The 17,587-nt window shown below is 42.5% G+C and overlaps 1 protein-coding gene across 1 annotated transcript in view; it reads right to left on the bottom strand.

The window, feature by feature from the left end:
• LOC144817690 (long-chain-fatty-acid--CoA ligase ACSBG2-like) overlaps nt 1-17,587 on the bottom strand; it is a 721,416-nt gene that overhangs the window by 455,479 nt on the left and 248,350 nt on the right. Inside the window, exon 7 of the mRNA XM_078674437.1 lies at nt 10,716-10,880. Within this exon, the coding sequence (XP_078530563.1) occupies nt 10,716-10,880 (165 nt within the window). The remainder of the gene's footprint in view (nt 1-10,715; nt 10,881-17,587) is intronic.

The following is a 17,587-nucleotide window of genomic DNA, read 5'->3' on the forward strand; positions in this document are numbered from 1 at the left end:
CCCAAGTGTTTCCCCCCGACGGCAGCAGTCGCGCAAGCGGCTGACGGGCTTGGGGATTCCAGGGAAAAACAAAGCAGGAGTGGAATAGGAAAAGTCAAAATCCGCCCAACATGCGGTCAGGAAAAATTCGACAATCTCGAATTCAGAAAGCAAAAAGAAGGTTGACAGTAAAAGAGAAAAAAGATGAAGGGAATATAAGAAATACTGAAGAGTCAATCAGGAATGAAAAATCTGACCAGGCACCTACTTACATGGCGGAACCATTTAAGTTTGGAGGCGAAATGTTGAAATATAATTTTCAATTTTTAGAAGAGCAAGGGGTAACAACTCCAACAACTCCAAGCAATGGTGTAAAAACTCAAAAAAATACAAAATACCCAATAAGCTCGATTCCATCATACAAAAAACGTAAGACAAGAAATAATTCGGAAATAAGTACTAACCTCAAAGAAAAATCGATAATAAAAAAGTGGCTGATAAAAACCTCGGCACAAGTTCATGCACCTCAAAATCAATCAAAGTTAACATCCAACAAAAAATCAGTTGAGGTTAACGAAAGCAGCTCAGCTCCAACAAATCAGAGCATATTAGGATTCCAATCAAACCTGCAGAATAGCGCACAAAAGATCGAGTGGTCCAAATCATTTTCGATCTTTGACGAAACGGAACTACGCAGAATGCTCGAAGAAAACATCCACAAGGAAGTCGACCCTACGAAACAGAGCCCAGAAAATTTGAGACAGCAGGAACAACCGGATAACATCGGTGAAAGAAAAGCCGACGGCAAAGAAAGGAAGCTAACAACTGCTCCAATAATCCTTACATCAAGTCCAATAAGACAACCGGCGGATAAGAGCCAAAACTCTATCTTAATCAAGAGCACAACAAAAGAAGAACACCCTATAACTATCTCTTCTTTAGAAAGTTTAAACAGATCAATAGGGGCACACCCACAACAAAAGGAAGGAAATTCCATACTTTGGGGGGACGTGCTCCTAAAAAGTTTACAACAAGCAATCAACGTGCTAAACTTTCAATCTAACAAACTCGATGTGCAGGTAGACTTGATGAACCTAATCGCATCACACATAGCGGGAATAAATTCGAAACTGGAAAAAATTTCGTTATACATCGCAAAAGAAAAGGAGGAAGACAAAAAATGGAAAAAGAAACTAATAGACCAAAACTGTGTTTGTAAGGACATAATAGATAAATTAGCAACCTTACCAGACATCTTGAAAGAAATATTAGACGTAACAAGTGGGAAAACCAGTAAAGGCGAAAATCCCAACACAGAGGTAAATAAAAACGGAAGTCAAAATAGAATAAGCCACATCATTGAAGAAGAAAACGACACAGATGAAAACGAACAAATAAAGAGAGGTCTGGGAGAAAACAAAACAATGGGTTCATCAGACACATCAGAACCTCTAACAAAAAGACAGCGGAAACGGGCAAGGAAGGCAAGAAAAAATGCTATGAAAAACAAGCAGGCAAAACAATTCTTTGCCATCTTCGAACAGAAGACAAAAGAGGCCAGAACAAACCCAAACACAGACACTCCAATTATAGACACTCCTATCAAAGAAGACGGAAACAAGGAAATAAACAGAGACGAAGAAGAGGAACACACAAAACTCCCAGTCAGAACCAAAATAACAGAAAACATACAAGGAAAACCAAATGAAGAGGAACAGTTAATCCCGAACGATGCCAATGACAATAGCAGAAGGTCAAAACCAAACTATAGAGAGGTCTTAAAACAACAAAAAATAAAGGAAAACAATCCTAAAAGGGAAATATGGGCTAACAAAGGATCAATTCAGCATACTGAAGGAAATTCACCACACACTAAGGAAAAAGAGGAAAAAGAACAAAGCCATAAAATAGAAGACATTCAAGCGAGGAAATCAAATATCGGCCTGATCATCACGGCGGGAGACAAAGGAAGAACATGCAGAGACCAGGAAGCTGAGTTATACAATAAAACAAGTCAAAATGAGGGAAACTTCCAAACAGAACAAGACAAAACTTACCCCTTACAACAAGCGTGCACAGTAGATCCCATTCGTCCAGACTTAACAACTAGGGCCGGCCAAAACGACAACATAACCTACATTCGATTTGATCCAATAGAGGGAAAAAGGAGAATTTACCAAACCGGACTCCTCGAAACCGCAAGAACGGAAATAGAATGCAAACTCTTGTTCAAGCCGGAATTCAAAACAAAAGGAAATTCAGACACGCTGAACAGGGGAAACATTCTCCGATTAATCAAAGAGATACCAATATTGAGGGGGATATCAACAAGTGACTTGAAAGCAGTTGAATTTATCCAGGGAAATAAAGACATGGGCCCTGAAATAAGTAGTACCACCTGGGTATCTAAAGAAATAGCAGAACTCATATTTTCAACCAGGACTCATTTTACAGAATGGGGAATAACCTTAGAGCGTCTGACCCCAATAAAATACCCATTCCCCTTACTAAACAATAAGTTTACCCAACCAAACAACGTAAAGGGAAAACCCCAAACAATCCTGAAAGGAGCAAGGAATAAATCGTTTGTGGAACAAGACCCGAGTAGCACTAAAACAAAGCAACTATATCAGGGTCTGAAGGAAGACAATGACTGGTCTTGGTTGGCACAGGCGCTAAACGGCCATCGATCCTGACGTATGCAATCTGATACAAAACAATCAAAGACCAAAGGCCAACTTAACCCCAAAACCAGAAACAAAAATAAGGATTTGCTCGTGGAACGTACATGGTTTCAAAGAAATGTCCCAAGACCGAGAAACAACAGATTACCTGAGTAATTTTGAAATAATTCTACTCCAGGAAACCTGGAATGTAACCGCGAGGCAAATCATGGGATATGAGGAACATCACATAATGGCAGAAAAATTTTCAAAGTATGGACACCCAAGGGGAGGTCTGTCAATCTTCATTACTAATAATTTTGACTGGAAAACTGAACTGCTCGATTCAGGCGAAAATTGGATACAAGTGATCAAAGTAGAGCCAAAAGCAAATAAAAAGAACTCTAGATGGAGTTTACTCATCATAAACCTATACATTCATCCAGATAAGACGACCAAAATTGAAAAAGCTCTAACTTTGATAAATCTGATAAAATCTTTACACAGACCATACAAATCACATGAGATATTCATTTCCGGTGACTTCAATTGTAATCTAATCAAAACAAACAAGAAAAAGGACAAAATCCATAATATTTGGAGCGATTTGGAACCACTAGGTCTAACAATCCTAAATGGAAAAATGGAGGGAGACATACCCCCCAAAATCACCTTCTCCAGCGGGAAAAAGAGCTCCATAATTGACTTCACCCTAACAAGTAATGAACTAAAAAAGAAAATAGAATACTTTGGAATCCAAACTAGACCTGAGAGCGACCACTTCCCACAAGAGATAATAATGAGGTTACACACTGAAGAAAAAACACAATTAGAATTCCTGTCCGCAATTCCAGAAATATATAAATTGCAAAAACTCAAAAGCAAGGGCCCAATAAAAAAGGAGATAATGGACTCAGTATTAGAATATGAAAACTGCTCCTTGGACACGGTAAACCAATCACCAATAGAAAATTGGGAAAATCTACATACATTTTTGCTGGGAAAATTTGCAATAAATACACCGGCAAATGACGGCCACAAAGCAAACAAAGAGTCGTGGTATAACCCCAAACTAAGAGACAAGAAACGGGAAATTGCGAAAATATTAAGAACAAGGGCAGCAGGAAAAAGGTCAGGAAATGAAGTAGAAAATAACGACATACAAAAAATGAGGAAAGAATATAAAGAGGACTGTAGAAAAGCAAAAAAATCTCACACAGAAGAAATCTGGGTGGACCTTCTAAGAACAAGCAAACTTCCAAATAGCGGAGAATTTTGGAACATAATAAATAAACTTTCAAAAGCAGCCGGTGAACAAACCAATATAGGAATAAGTGAAACAACATGGGCCGTTTACATTAACAATCTGTACAATACCCAAAGCCATCAAATCAACATAGAAACAACCAAAAACCAAAAAGATTCAGTTCCCGGACAAGTGAAGAACGTCCAACAGGAAATCATTGCCCAAGAGGAACAGGTACCGCTGACAACGATCAAACACCTAACCGCATTAATAAGGAAAATGAAAGCGGAAGGAGCAGCTGGCCCAAATGGAATCCCAAACGCCTTGTTCAAATATGATTCCGAGTTCTGGGCAAAATATTTGACCCCACTCTTTAACTACATTTACAAAGAAAAAAAGACTCCACCAGCCTGGCAAGGAAACATCTTCCACCCGATTCATAAGAGTGGATGTAGAACGGAACCCGGAAATTACAGACTAATAGCTTTAATCGATGTGGAGGCAAAGCTCTTCTCATCCTGTATATTGTCCCTACTTCAACAATGGATAAAAGACAATAATATAATACCTAAATTTCAAACCGGTTTCAGGGAAGGTATGGGCTGCTTAACCAACCTGTCAGCACTGTCGCTATTAATTGAAGGAGCAGGGAAAAGAAAGACGGGATTAATAGCCTGTTACATAGACCTGAAAGCCGCATTCGACCGAGTCCCCAGAAAACGCCTATGGGAAAAACTGGACCTCTGGAATCTACCACCGGCATTAATGGAAACAATAATGGCACTATATAGCGAAACGTGGGCAAAAATAAAACTGGGAGACGGAAGAAGAATATCCGCAGAAATAAAAATAACAAATGGCCTTAAACAGGGCTGCGTGCTCTCCCCAAGCCTTTTTAATATATATTTGGCCGATCTAAAAGACCACCTTCAGAATGCTAACGGACATCCACCAAAATTAGCAAACGAAAGCATTCAGTTTCTCCAATATGCCGACGACATAGTAGTCTTAAGTCAAACACCAATAGGCTTACAAAGAACAATATCAGAACTAACAGACTATTTTGAAAGAGAAGGCCTAGAACTAAACATCAAAAAAACAAAAGTGGTGAGACTAGCGGGGAACAGTAGAAGACCCTTCAAATGGTACACAAAAGGCAGACAAATCGAGGAAACAACTGCTTATAAATATCTGGGAGTCACAATAAGCAAAAATATGTCATTTTCAGACCAAAAAAGAATCATTACTGCAAAAACACAATCCCTGAGCTTTGCGTACAAAGTTCTTCAGGATAAACTGCAATGCCCTTCTTATGATCACCTGCTAAAGATAATGGCAGCCCAAGTGTTACCATCACTCTCACATGGCCTGGAAATATGGCATGGAAAAGAAGCAGATTTAGAACCAAAGCGGGATTTGGGATACGCACTCTTCGCTTACTGATTTGTTCAAAATGTCTTTGTGGGTAGGTGGTGCCCGTGGGGTAAAAACCCCTGTACTAGGATTGCGATACAAATGTTTTGCTTGCGCTGCTCCCTTGAGAACCACGTCTCCCCAGAGCACTCAAATAATGTTTCAATAAAGTTTTACTGCTTGTAATCAGAGTTCATTGTGTTTTTATTCAAATTTTCATTTTATCTTTTCTAAACATAATATTGGTCTTCTATTTCATGATAATAATAGCCCATGTGGCCCAATGCATTTCGGGCGTAGCCCTTCCTCAGGGGCCTTGTAATTCCTGTAAAAGTAAACAAGTACAGTTTCAGTTCACTGTCCCATCTATTTAGGCTCATGTATGTACATAAACATAAACTTCAACTAACGCATTTCATAAACATGCCAATAGAGAGAGGTCACGTATTCAAATTTGCATATATACCCTGTATATAACCATGTAAAACAACATGAGACGATGAATTTTAACCATAAATTTTGTCGTATTGAATGTGTGCTGTGTATTAGTCACCAAAAAACAAAACAGTAAAGTGTAACTGTGTTGCCTCTAAGTCCTGTTCTTGAACAATGTTATTTGTAAACGATACCATGTGGAAAGTGGGAAAGTTCTGACCTTGTCTGCCGGGTTGGGTTCATTAAATGGACGATTAACGTGCGTGTAGACGAGTCTGCGCGAAAGAAAACATTATCAACCGCTTGTAACAAATGTTTCAAGAATTAAATAATGTAAATGACAGAATCCAGTTCACGCACAGTGTCAATGACAAACAGCTATCCTTTTTGGATGTATTGATCATCAAAGAACAAAATACACTGACTACTACTGTATTCCAAAAGACAACCGACAAAAACAATCTCTTGCACTATAAGAGTTTCCACCAGGACTCCTTAAAAAAGCACTTGCCATTCTCACAGCTTTTACGTGTCAAACGTATAACATCATCGCAAAGTCTATATGAGGAACAAAAAGGTCACATGTTGAAGAAATTTAAAGATCGAGGGTATCCAGAAGCTGTATTGGAACTCGCTGTCGATAGAATATCCTCAATGAACAGACAGGGTATATATGCAAATTTGAATACGTGACCTCTCTCTATTGGCATGTTTATGAAATGCGTTAGTTGAAGTTTATGTTTATGTACATACATGAGCCTAAATAGATGGGACAGTGAACTGAAACTGTACTTGTTTACTTTTACAGGAATTACAAGGCCCCTGAGGAAGGGCTACGCCCGAAATGCATTGGGCCACATGGGCTATTATTATCATGAAATAGAAGACCAATATTATGTTTAGAAAAGATAAAATGAAAATTTGAATAAAAACACAATGAACTCTGATTACAAGCAGTAAAACTTTATTGAAACATTATTTGAGTGCTCTGGGGAGACGTGGTTCTCAAGGGAGCAGCGCAAGCAAAACATGGAAAAGAAGCAGCCATTTTAAATACTCTCCAGACAAAAATATACAAATCTGTATTCAAACTATACAAAGGATCAGCCCCGGCACAAATAAGACTGGAATTTGGTCTACAAAATCAAATATATCAACGGAAAGCTGCCCTAGTAAAATGGTGCTGGAAATTAAGATCGGCAGAAATTGGCTCTTTAAACAACTTATGCTGGCAAGAAATCAAAAAACAATATGACCGATATGAAGCAAACTCATGGGGCTATGACCTACGAGTATCACTAGAAACCCTCAAAATAGAGGAGATCTGGAAAAATCCACCGGAAGAATCTTCTCTCAAAAAGATCTGCAATTTAAATGCAAAAGCCTTAAGTTTGGTAGAAGATAAAAAGACTTTGGCCAAACGGCGCCATGCATGGACCATTTTAAATTCCTACAAACAATTAAAACCTCAAGCCTACCTCATAGCGCACTTCCGGCTATCTTTAAAGACAAAATTTTTGGCCCTTAGAATGGGAGACCACTGCTCCAAAGACTTGATTCCATCATGGAGAGTCTCGCACCAGGGACAAAGATGCAGGCTATGTAACTACCACAGTGAGACCTTGTGTCATCTCCTGTGCACATGTGAATCCTCCACAGAAAAAAGGAAGAATTTATTGAAACCTATTTTTAATATGTTACAGATCCGCACCTGCAGGCAAGCTGTGACCAGCTGGTTGGGAGCAGGTTCAAACATTCTAATATGCCGCGGGGTAAAATTCATGAACTCTGTAGAGAATTTGCTCTTAAAAAAAGAAACAGACAACAGATATAGCCTGGGAGGAAGTATTTTTTTAACTACATGAGTTTTAAACTTGTTGTTATTTTAACAGAATTTTTATACATGTATGCTTTACGGTTATGATAAACCAAATAAAGTAAATTTTTGACTGACTTTGACTATCGTTTTGTATGAGTGAAATGTCCAACTAACCATAATGTCCCTGAAACGTATGTTTTTTTTAGTGAATATATATATATGAATACATAGGGGTCCATTAGGATGACGGGCGGACTTTGTCCGCCCGTCATCCTAGCGGGGATTGGGACTGCCCGCCATAAGGGTGGGGGTCCCGTGGGGAGCATTAGGATGTGCCCGCCACAGTGGCGGGCACATCCTGCACGCGGTGCCTGCCGCTTTGTTTATGCAAATGTGGGGAGGTACCACAGGTACCCCCCATGTGCAGCCCCCACCCCTCCTTCACTCTGGGGGCCCGCACGGGGCCCCCAGAGTGAAGACCGCATGCATTTCGGTGGCGACAAAGGCATTGTAAAATGCCCATGCTAATATGGCTGGCGGTGTCTGATAGACACCCCACCATATTATTCCTTTTCCGCCCCGGCCGCAAGGCGACCGGGCGGAAAACCGGCAGACGGTCTTTCCATTCGCCGAGGTCCCCCCGCCATACTAATATGGCGGAGGGGAAAACGAGTGAGGATGTTGGGCGGATTGCCCCCACCAGGCTACCGCCAGCCTGGCGGGGGCAATCCGCCCGACATCCTAATGGGCCCCATAGTGTATCTTCTCTGATGCACCTCTATGCCCTTGATATTTTTCAGCCTTGAAAAGGCCCCAGGCGTGCGCACAGCTACAGGTCGAGATACATGTTGGCTGTTATTGCATCAATTGAAGAACATAGCAGAAATCTCATCCCAAACTAGATTTCTACTATTTTCCCTTTTTTACACAATATGAGGAATGTATTTATCCTTCTATAAAACTATATGTTTGCATCTCTTTAATGCTATTTGGCTATAAGATCTACATAAGAACTACAAGGAAGTATTAAGATCCTGACAGTGAATTTTGCGACAAGTTTGGGGCAGAGTTCCATTTCCTGGCTCTGGCATGTGCGGATTGTTGAGCCCTCTGAAGTATTGAAATGAGCATATATTTCAAAGCCCACCCTACAAAATTGCAAGTTGATTAGGTGCATCAGCCTATTGGGCCTGCTGATCCACCTAACTAAGTGTGTCATCTGTTCTTTCTTCATTATGGAATTATAAAGTTATGTCATGGTTTGAGGTTTCTGCTGCTAGGATGGTACATCATATGTGTTGGCATATTACACAGGACAGGAAAGGGCAACAAAATGGAACAGGGTGAAGGGTCAAAATGAAACTTGAAAAATATAGAAATGTTCATGTTTGGCAGTAGTATCTGGGGCCTTTTCTACCGTCACCCAGGGAAATCATTCAACAAACCACATTTCTGAAAAGTAGAGACACAGAGGACACCACAAGGTATATTCTGAATGGGTCCAATACTTTTCCTTACCCAGAATGTGCTACAAAATACAAAAATAAAATGTGGGTGAAAATTCTGGATACTCTTATTTCTTTGAGGGAAAGTTCTGAAATGTGCAGAGAACATAAACAATCCAAGCACCCAGTGCTCCTGAGTCTTCTCACATGTGTTGATGGTCCTATGAACTGGAACAATATAGACCTAAAAACATGAGCATGAAATTCCTTGAGAGTGTAATTTGAGAAGGGTTTCTCTTAGGGTGTGGGTAGGTTCTGTTTAGGAGCTTGTAAACATACAGCACCAAGCCCAGACATCTGTGAAAACTAGGCACCCGGGGAGTCCAGGATACTATAGTTTGTTTCAATCGATGGCACTTTCTTTTGTCCGGAATGCCCTTTACAAGTTAAAATGTGGTGAAACATACTGTATTGCATTACATTTATGTGAGGTCAAGACCCACAATGTGTGAGTAATGGCAAAATGCCTACCACAAAGCATTGCCACACATTTCTGACCAGGGTGAAGGTGAGGCTATCATCCAGGACAGGAAATGACCAAAACAAAAGGATGAAAAGCCCCTCCTTGCACAAGTTAATTTTGGGTCAGGGCTAGCTCCCATATCTGAACCTAGGTTGGTGGGTACCCAGGGGGACCTATGAATTCCAGATAATTTGGAAACCTTGAAAGCTGTTTCATGAGTTTGTTTCTTGGAACACAAAAGCTTTGCTGAGCAGGTGCAACAAACCTGGGTCCATATTATGGAAAGTGCCTTGGGGGGGCAACGGGCATCTGCGCCCACTTTGCAACACCCCCAGGGAACTTTGGTACAACGTTCTGCAGCCCTTTCTGTAATACAGATATCGTTGGTGCCCATATAGCACCAGCGCTATCTCCAGAAGATTTTCCCATATTTCCATTGGGGCATGGCCCAATGAAAATAAAGCAATGTCTTTGCCTTACCCCATGCAAAAGAGGGAATGTCTTTGCCCTGTATCCAGGCCATATTATAGGCCTGGGTGCAAAGGTAAAGAAGATGTCAGTAGGCGCACTGATGGCAGCCCTCTGGAGGGGCAAAGGGGTACCTATGGACCCCCCTCTGGCATCCCCTTGCAGGCAGGTGCAGTCAATCACTGCACCTGCCTGCAAGGGGATCTTCCTCTCCTCTTAGAGCTGCACACATGTTGCTGCCTGCACAGTGAAACACTGAGCAGCTGCTTCAATGCTGCACCGTTTTTCACTTGCATGCACTGCCCCAGGGCAGAGCGACTTTGCGGCTGCCCTGGAGGCAGAGAATTCAATGTCATGGGGTGCACTTTCCGTATGGACCCTATTACATTGAATGTGTTTCAAGGTGCACTGTGGCGTAAACAGGGAAAGTGCGCCTTTTGTGTAATAAGGACCCTGGTGCCTGCTTGGCAATGTGAAGTGCGTTCAGTGGACCCGCCACAAAGTTGTCTCCGATGAAGTTGAAGGGATTCTCACCTGTCTGGCGTGAATCTCTGAAGCAGCCGGGCGTTCAACAGAAAAGTGGAGACCGTGGTCTCTGCTGACCATGCAGGCAGTACACTAGGGTGGGTGTACCCTCCAAGGTAATGAATCAAAGCGATCAAACACATAATGAACTTATATTCACTGCACAAACAAATTAATAATTACAATGGAAGTAAATTACCTTTAACGCATCTTGAGTTGCAAAGTAAGTGGCTCCTCCGAGGCACATTGGTAACAACATGTCAAAGAACTGTGCAGCCGCGTGGCTCAGTGGCAGGAAATTTACATGAATCTCACTTTCATGCAGGCCAGAACATTTGCTAAATGTTTTCACCAACCATGTGATCTGCACAGCACAAAAACAGGAGATAAATAAATTAAAGAACAGACAAATTAGTGGGAATACAAAATTAAATCTTTCAAATGTTAATTCCTATTTCCCAATACAAAGTGATAAGAGTTTTATATTTATTTGCGAATTTGGTAAACACGCTCCTTCCATGAAAGTATCCTGGCATTGACAGCTGTGCACTCCAACAGCAAACCTTTAACTGTTAACACATTAAGCAGTCTTCTGGAATGGGATGAGGATGTGCTTAATTTGAGCCAGTGGTTTGCGGGTCTACGTGCTGCACTTAATTCTCAACACTGGTGCTTGTGACAGTCTGTCCCAAGTGGTGCTTTCTTGCCAATTTAGAAATGTCCACAACAACTGCCAATTATTAATTCAATATGCATTAAAAATTACTGATGACTGGCTCCCAGGAGCCCTAGTAAGAAGCCGGAAAGATTGAAAAACCTCCAACCTCGGTGTGTCAATATGTTCCTGGGACATAAACTGCCTTGGTCACAAAATCCAATCAGCAGCTACCCTTGGCTTTCTAAAGGAACATGATCTTATTCTGCTGCAGGAAACCTGGGCAACAGACAGTATTCCCATCAATGGCTACCTTGAATTTGCGTCTTTCGCAACAAGACAATCCAAGTTTGGCAGGCAGAGTGGCGGCCTGCGATTTATGTGTCAACCAAACTTTTCCAGTCCACTAAGCAGGTAAAATTTGAGGAAAACTGGCATCTCGGGCAATCATTAGATCTATAGCCAGTTCCTTCTTCTGAACGTTTATATACACCCACGTTGCATGGAGAAAAAGTCAAAACTGGATTGCCTGGCCAATACCTCCTGCAACCTGCTCAGCGAGCATGGCAGTATACCAAGCATAATCACAGGAGATTTTAACACCAACCTTCATTGCAACTTCTCCGAAGAACCAGAATCAGCCCTTTTCCATGGTTCCATTACACCTTGCCACAAAGTCAATTCCCGTAGGAAACAGACTATCATAATTGGGGGAGTATGTCACTCAGCTAGACAGAGTAGGCTATACCCTACTAACTGGTCGTTTCCCCACATTTCCCCACGGATACTCCTCCAGCTTGGACTCGAACTGATGGCTGTATCTTCTCCTTTCTGGACTTTTCCTCGGGAGCATGAACTTCTCCCTTTGATTGAGAGTAATCACATTGCACCGCCTGCCGTAAGTTATAACAATTTGTTCCAACATCCCGCGTTACCAGGAGCTTGTACACACACATGCAGCCTGCTACACTGAGAACTTAAAAAGGATGAAATGGTCAGATGATGCGGCACCCTTTTTTATTGAAAAATGCAGAATATCGTTAATTCAACTATCCAACACTGATTCCCCTCTTGTCTGCATCTGGGCTAGCTTTATTAACCAAATATTAGAAGCAGTTCCACTTTAGAGGAGCACTGAGCAGTTTGCATCTCGACCACACATCTCAACACCTACAAAAAAGCTAAAGCTATGCAGAAATACTGCCCTTCGGAAATGCAGGAAGAGCCCAGGTAATAAAACCGCATTCAAGGACTACAAGCAAGCTCAAGCTACTTTTAAGTCCGCAGAACGTAGGGAAAAACAAGCACCTATGGATCAATTCTGGGTGAAGCTCCTCAATGAAAGCAAGAACCCAAACTGAAAGACGTTCTGGTGTCTTGTAAATAGGGTCCAGCTAGGTGGAAGCGGCCATGGCAGTGCAAACATCAGCGCAGATGAATGGACCCTCTATTTATCATCTCATTTTAAAAGTAATGAAAAGGAAGTTGACTGTTCCAATCTTTCTAGTACGCCCAACGCAAAGGTACTAGTCATGGAGGCTATGAAACGAACACGGTCGGGCCTCAGTCCTTCATTCATAAGCACATCACTAGTACCCATAAATGCAGCTTGTTGGAACAACATCAATCCACTCTCAGAGATGACAGCGACCCCGAAAGAACTAAAACATAAGATTCTATGATTAATTAGGAAAGCTAGAGCCGATGATGCTCCCAGGCCAAACGGTCTTCCCCAGGCCGTTTAATTCTGAAGCCGAATTCTGGTCAGGTCATCTGACCCCCCTGTTTTTTTATTGCAGGTTAACCCCTTGGCTGCGGGCCGATTCCCCCACTGTGCTGGGGGGCAGGGGGCGGGGGGGGCGCGCACAGTGCCCCGGTACTCAGCCACGTTTCTCGTGTGCTCATGACGAGTTCAGCTCGTCATGACCACGCCCGTTCCTTAGAACGCCCAGCACAGCAAGGGAATTAGCCCCGCGTCTGAGCGTTCTAACGGTCATGACGAGCTCAGCTCGTCATGAGCACACGAGAACCGTGGCTCATGACGAGCTGAGCTCGTCATGAGCGTGGGAGGAGTTAAACAACAGTGTCCCCAAGTTCTGGAGAGGTGCCATCATTCATCCCATATATAAGGGTGAGAAGAGAAACGACCACAGTAACTACCGAATTATAGCACTTTTAGACGTCGAGTCTAAATAATACGCCAGCATTCTATTGGACGAGCTACTGGCCTGGACCAAGGAAACTAAGCGACTCCCATTTAATCAGACGGGGTTTGTGGCTAATTCTGGTACAGCAACTAATCTACTAACCCTATCCATTTTGATAGAGAAAGCGTCAGTCCAACAAACCCAACTGCACCGCTGCTTCGTAGATTTTAAAGCGGCCTTCGACCAAGTGCCACGGGACTTACTGTGGCAAAAATGAAAGTCTTGGGGCGCACTCCGGTCTCTGCTACTTGCGATAGCTCAACTCCATTCTGAAACATGGATTAAAATCGACCTGAGTGAAGGCTCTCATGTCTCTAGGAAGATTGGGACGAGAAGCGTGGTAAAACAAGGCTGCGTGCTGGCATCACTCCTTTTCAAACTGTTTATATCGGATCTTTCACAATTTCTCAAAAGCGTTACCAGCCACCCGCCCCAACTAGATGGAGTACATATTACTAACCTTTTATACGCCGACAATCTGGTGCTGCTTAGCCATATGAAAGTGGGCCTGCAGAGGCTACTTGATGAACTGCTCCCCTACACTAAAAGCAATTTCCTAGAGTTGAATCTATCAAAAACAAAAACAATCTCCTTTGGGAAGCAAAAGAGGCAGTGTGGAGGATGGTAAAAATTGACTCAACAACACACTATAAATATCTGGAAATATTTCTTGACTCCAGAAGTTCATTTGTCAAACAGAAAAAAGCACTGAGGACCATTGCTCTGGCTTTAGAGGTCGTCGCCACGAAATTCTCCAAAAAGCTACTTGGCCCCAGCTTAATCCCACTGTTGAAGGTGATGAAGGCCAAGATAACTAATTCATTAAAGTATGGCCATGAGATCATGATGGGCACCGCAAATACCCTCTTAAATAAACTAATAGGCAACATTTTTAAACGTGCATTTCATTGGCCAAAGTCATCATCGCCTGCACAAGTTCGCCTTGGACTAGGCCTACGTGACCACCATGGTACAAAAGGGGGTGGTGATGGACGGAGCATCTGAACCAATCAAACACTCACAAATTATAATTTTTTTCATGCTTGCATGGTAGCTGCTCCTCCAGCAGTGCATTGTCCTTACGCAATGCTTGAAGTTCCATTGACATTTTTGGAGCATACTATTTGGTTTAATGGCGTCCTTCCTGACCCAGTATCTTTTGTTCAAATGGGCCCCTTAAGTATTGATGGGCCACTTGGCCAGTTTTTACTGGTTTTACACCACATCCAACCTATCTAAATGTTACTGTGGTTGAGCTTCATTTGTTATCTGCACTAGTGATTCAACTCTATATATGAGTCATACAATTTGTTTCTCGATTTTCTTAGTAGCACCGGCTCGGGCTGTACCTCCGAGACCTCTGCATTGTGGAGGCCTTGTGATTAGTCCCGTCATGATGAATTCGGTGATGGGCAAACGGCCTCAGACTCATGAGGACCTACCATTTTGGGTAGCTTAGGAAATTGAACCGCTTGATGCTATTTTCACACACACGAGTCCTGTAGAGAAACACAGAATCCTTACTATGTGCTTGCCAAGTGGTCTGATTCATCCTTTAGCGGACTGCAACACCTGGGGGATGGTGTTTTCCTCTGCGTACTGAATGTGCTTTGGCATTCCCTCCATGAGCATTCTTCCGAGCACTCTGAAACGTGTACAGGATGAGCCGGCCCTGGATTTGGGGATGAAATTAGTGGGCATGTGCCCTATTGTCTACAAAATGATTCTGGCTAACATTAAGGGTGAGGCATTTTGCTTGCAGGTGCGCCAACGCCTTGCGGCGGATGCTGATCAGGAGCGACAGTTGCCGATAATTATTGCGTATGTCTATACATCCTTGGGACGCAAAAATTTGGGGGTCAGACCATTTACACAAGTACAGAATAAACCTCCTCCATACAAGGAGGAGTGACCAGTCTTTCCGAAAATATACAGCAGTAGAAGCCTAAACTCCTGTGAGGTTCCAGGTTCTTGATCCCCGTTCTCCTCGTTCCTTTCAGGAATTGTCAGATCAACAATTTGGAAGAGGGGGACATCTTGATCGCAGATAGGGCGAGTCCATGCAACAAAGGCGAGACCCACAGCACCAGTTTGATGTGAAAGTCAAAAGGGAGGAACCACTTCAATATCGAGCCCCGTTTCAGAAAAAGAAAGTTGCCACTTTTACTGCAAAGTAGGCCCCAGATGGTTAGAACCCTCCTCCTAGACAGGAGTTGGGAGGTAACGCTCCTCGACAGCACGGCGGAGGTTACCATACTTTGGCAGACGCTACAACTGAGTCTGGAGGCGAAAGCAACGGACACTTTTATACCTGTTGAAACCACGGACACCCGCGTTGTCCCACCCGATAAACTTTATGAAGTGATCCTCCAAATTGAAGGACACATTAAACGCACAATAAAAGCAGTCTTTTGGGACAATTTGATGTCTTCTTACGACATTTGGCTTGCGGAAGTTGACTGGCCTCCACCACTTGTCCTTGCTTCCTCTAGGGGCGAGGAAGTATACTCCCGTCTTTTTCACAATATGTCCGTGATGAGACTAGACAGGCGTATGCTTCGGAGTCGGCTCTAGCCTTAGCTCCTGCTTTACATCGCTATCAAGGGGATTAGGATAAGGCTTCTTCGTTACATGTTATTCCTTTACGATATATACACCTCAGCCCCAACCTCAAAATCCCATTAAACGAGATGCTAAAGGATACGTTAGTGACATTATCACTCAGTTGGAATATCAGGATGTGATTGAACCCTGTGTCTCGGCTATGAATAATTCTCTTTTCCCGATATTGAAACCTGACAGTTCATATCGCATAGTTTTAGACTATAGACATTTGAACAGTCATGTTCCTCCCTTTGCAGTACAGAATACACGTAGCTCTGCGTTAGTAAATACCATTATCTGCAAGAAGTTCAAACTATGTTGGATATTTCCAATGGTTTCTTCCGTCACACTTTGAATCCCGAAAGTCTTGACTTGGCAGCATGCAGTGCTCTCTTTGCATTCATGGTTATGAATTGACAAATGAGGGAAGGGGGAGAGCACCCCACTTTTTGGAGAAATGCACTCAATTGCAACCTGCAACTACCCTAAAAGAATTACAGTTCCTGCTGGGTTTCTTGAATTTCGGCAGAACCTACATCCCAGATTATGCCCAGCCTATCAAAGCACTATACGGTTCGACACAACCTTCTTTTTCATCTTCCAGCTGGCTTCAGGAGAATACATCAGTTCTGCAGTCTTTGCAATCTGGTTTGCTTACTACACAATTCTTGTTAACGAGAGACAATACTACAAATTTGATCATAAGGATTGTAACAGGAATGTTGGGATTCACCTATGTGACTTTTAATGAGGAGGACACAGTTCCTATCGCTTATAAGTCGCATTTGCATACTTCTGCTGAAATGCGTTTTTCTTCTACTGAAAATTCTTTAACCGCAGTACAGATGGCGATTCTAAAGGAAAGCTCTCTGGCTCAGGGCAAATGCATTTTCATAGTTTTGCCAGTGCCCGCTTTGGAAGAGGTCAGAAAGGCGAGTGTACCAAATTCTGAGGCACTGAATACTCGTTAGATACAGTGGGCTAGTTCATTGATGTTGGCTGTTTCGTCTTTGATCCTTCTCTGCAGACACAGGAGGTTTTGCAATATCAACAGGTTCATCCTCTTTCCTTTGTCTCTACTCCCTCTGGCTCAGTACAAAATGTCTTATTTACACTGATTTGTTCAAAACATGGTTACTCGGCAGCCTGCACTATTGTGGCGGGCACAATAGTGAACCGTGATTTTAAATCTTTTTTGGTTCACACACAATCCCTTTGATTGTACGGAACAATTGTCTGAGTTACGCACTTTGCTATTAGCTCTTGAGTTTCCTGATCCAGAAGTGCCTACTCTAGTAGTGTGCAATTCCTTCTACTGTGTACAATCCTTTAATGAGAACTTATTCTATTTGAAACTGAATGATTTTCGTTATTCTAAGGGTAGTGTAATGAAGCATAAAACGCTTTGGGTCAGGGTGGCTGTTCTTAAACACTTCTTGCCTCTCACACGTTATTCATACACTAGGCCATCAGTATGTGGGAGCACACGCTGTTTGTAATTCTATGGCTGATGAGACAGCCAAATCTGCTGGTTCCACATGCTCGGTACCTGCTTTTACGAGGTCCAAAACTAAAAGTGATGATTATATTTTGGCTACGATTGCT

Source organism: Lissotriton helveticus, chromosome 2_1, assembly GCF_964261635.1.
Source record: "Lissotriton helveticus chromosome 2_1, aLisHel1.1, whole genome shotgun sequence".
NCBI lineage: Eukaryota > Metazoa > Chordata > Amphibia > Caudata > Salamandridae > Lissotriton > Lissotriton helveticus.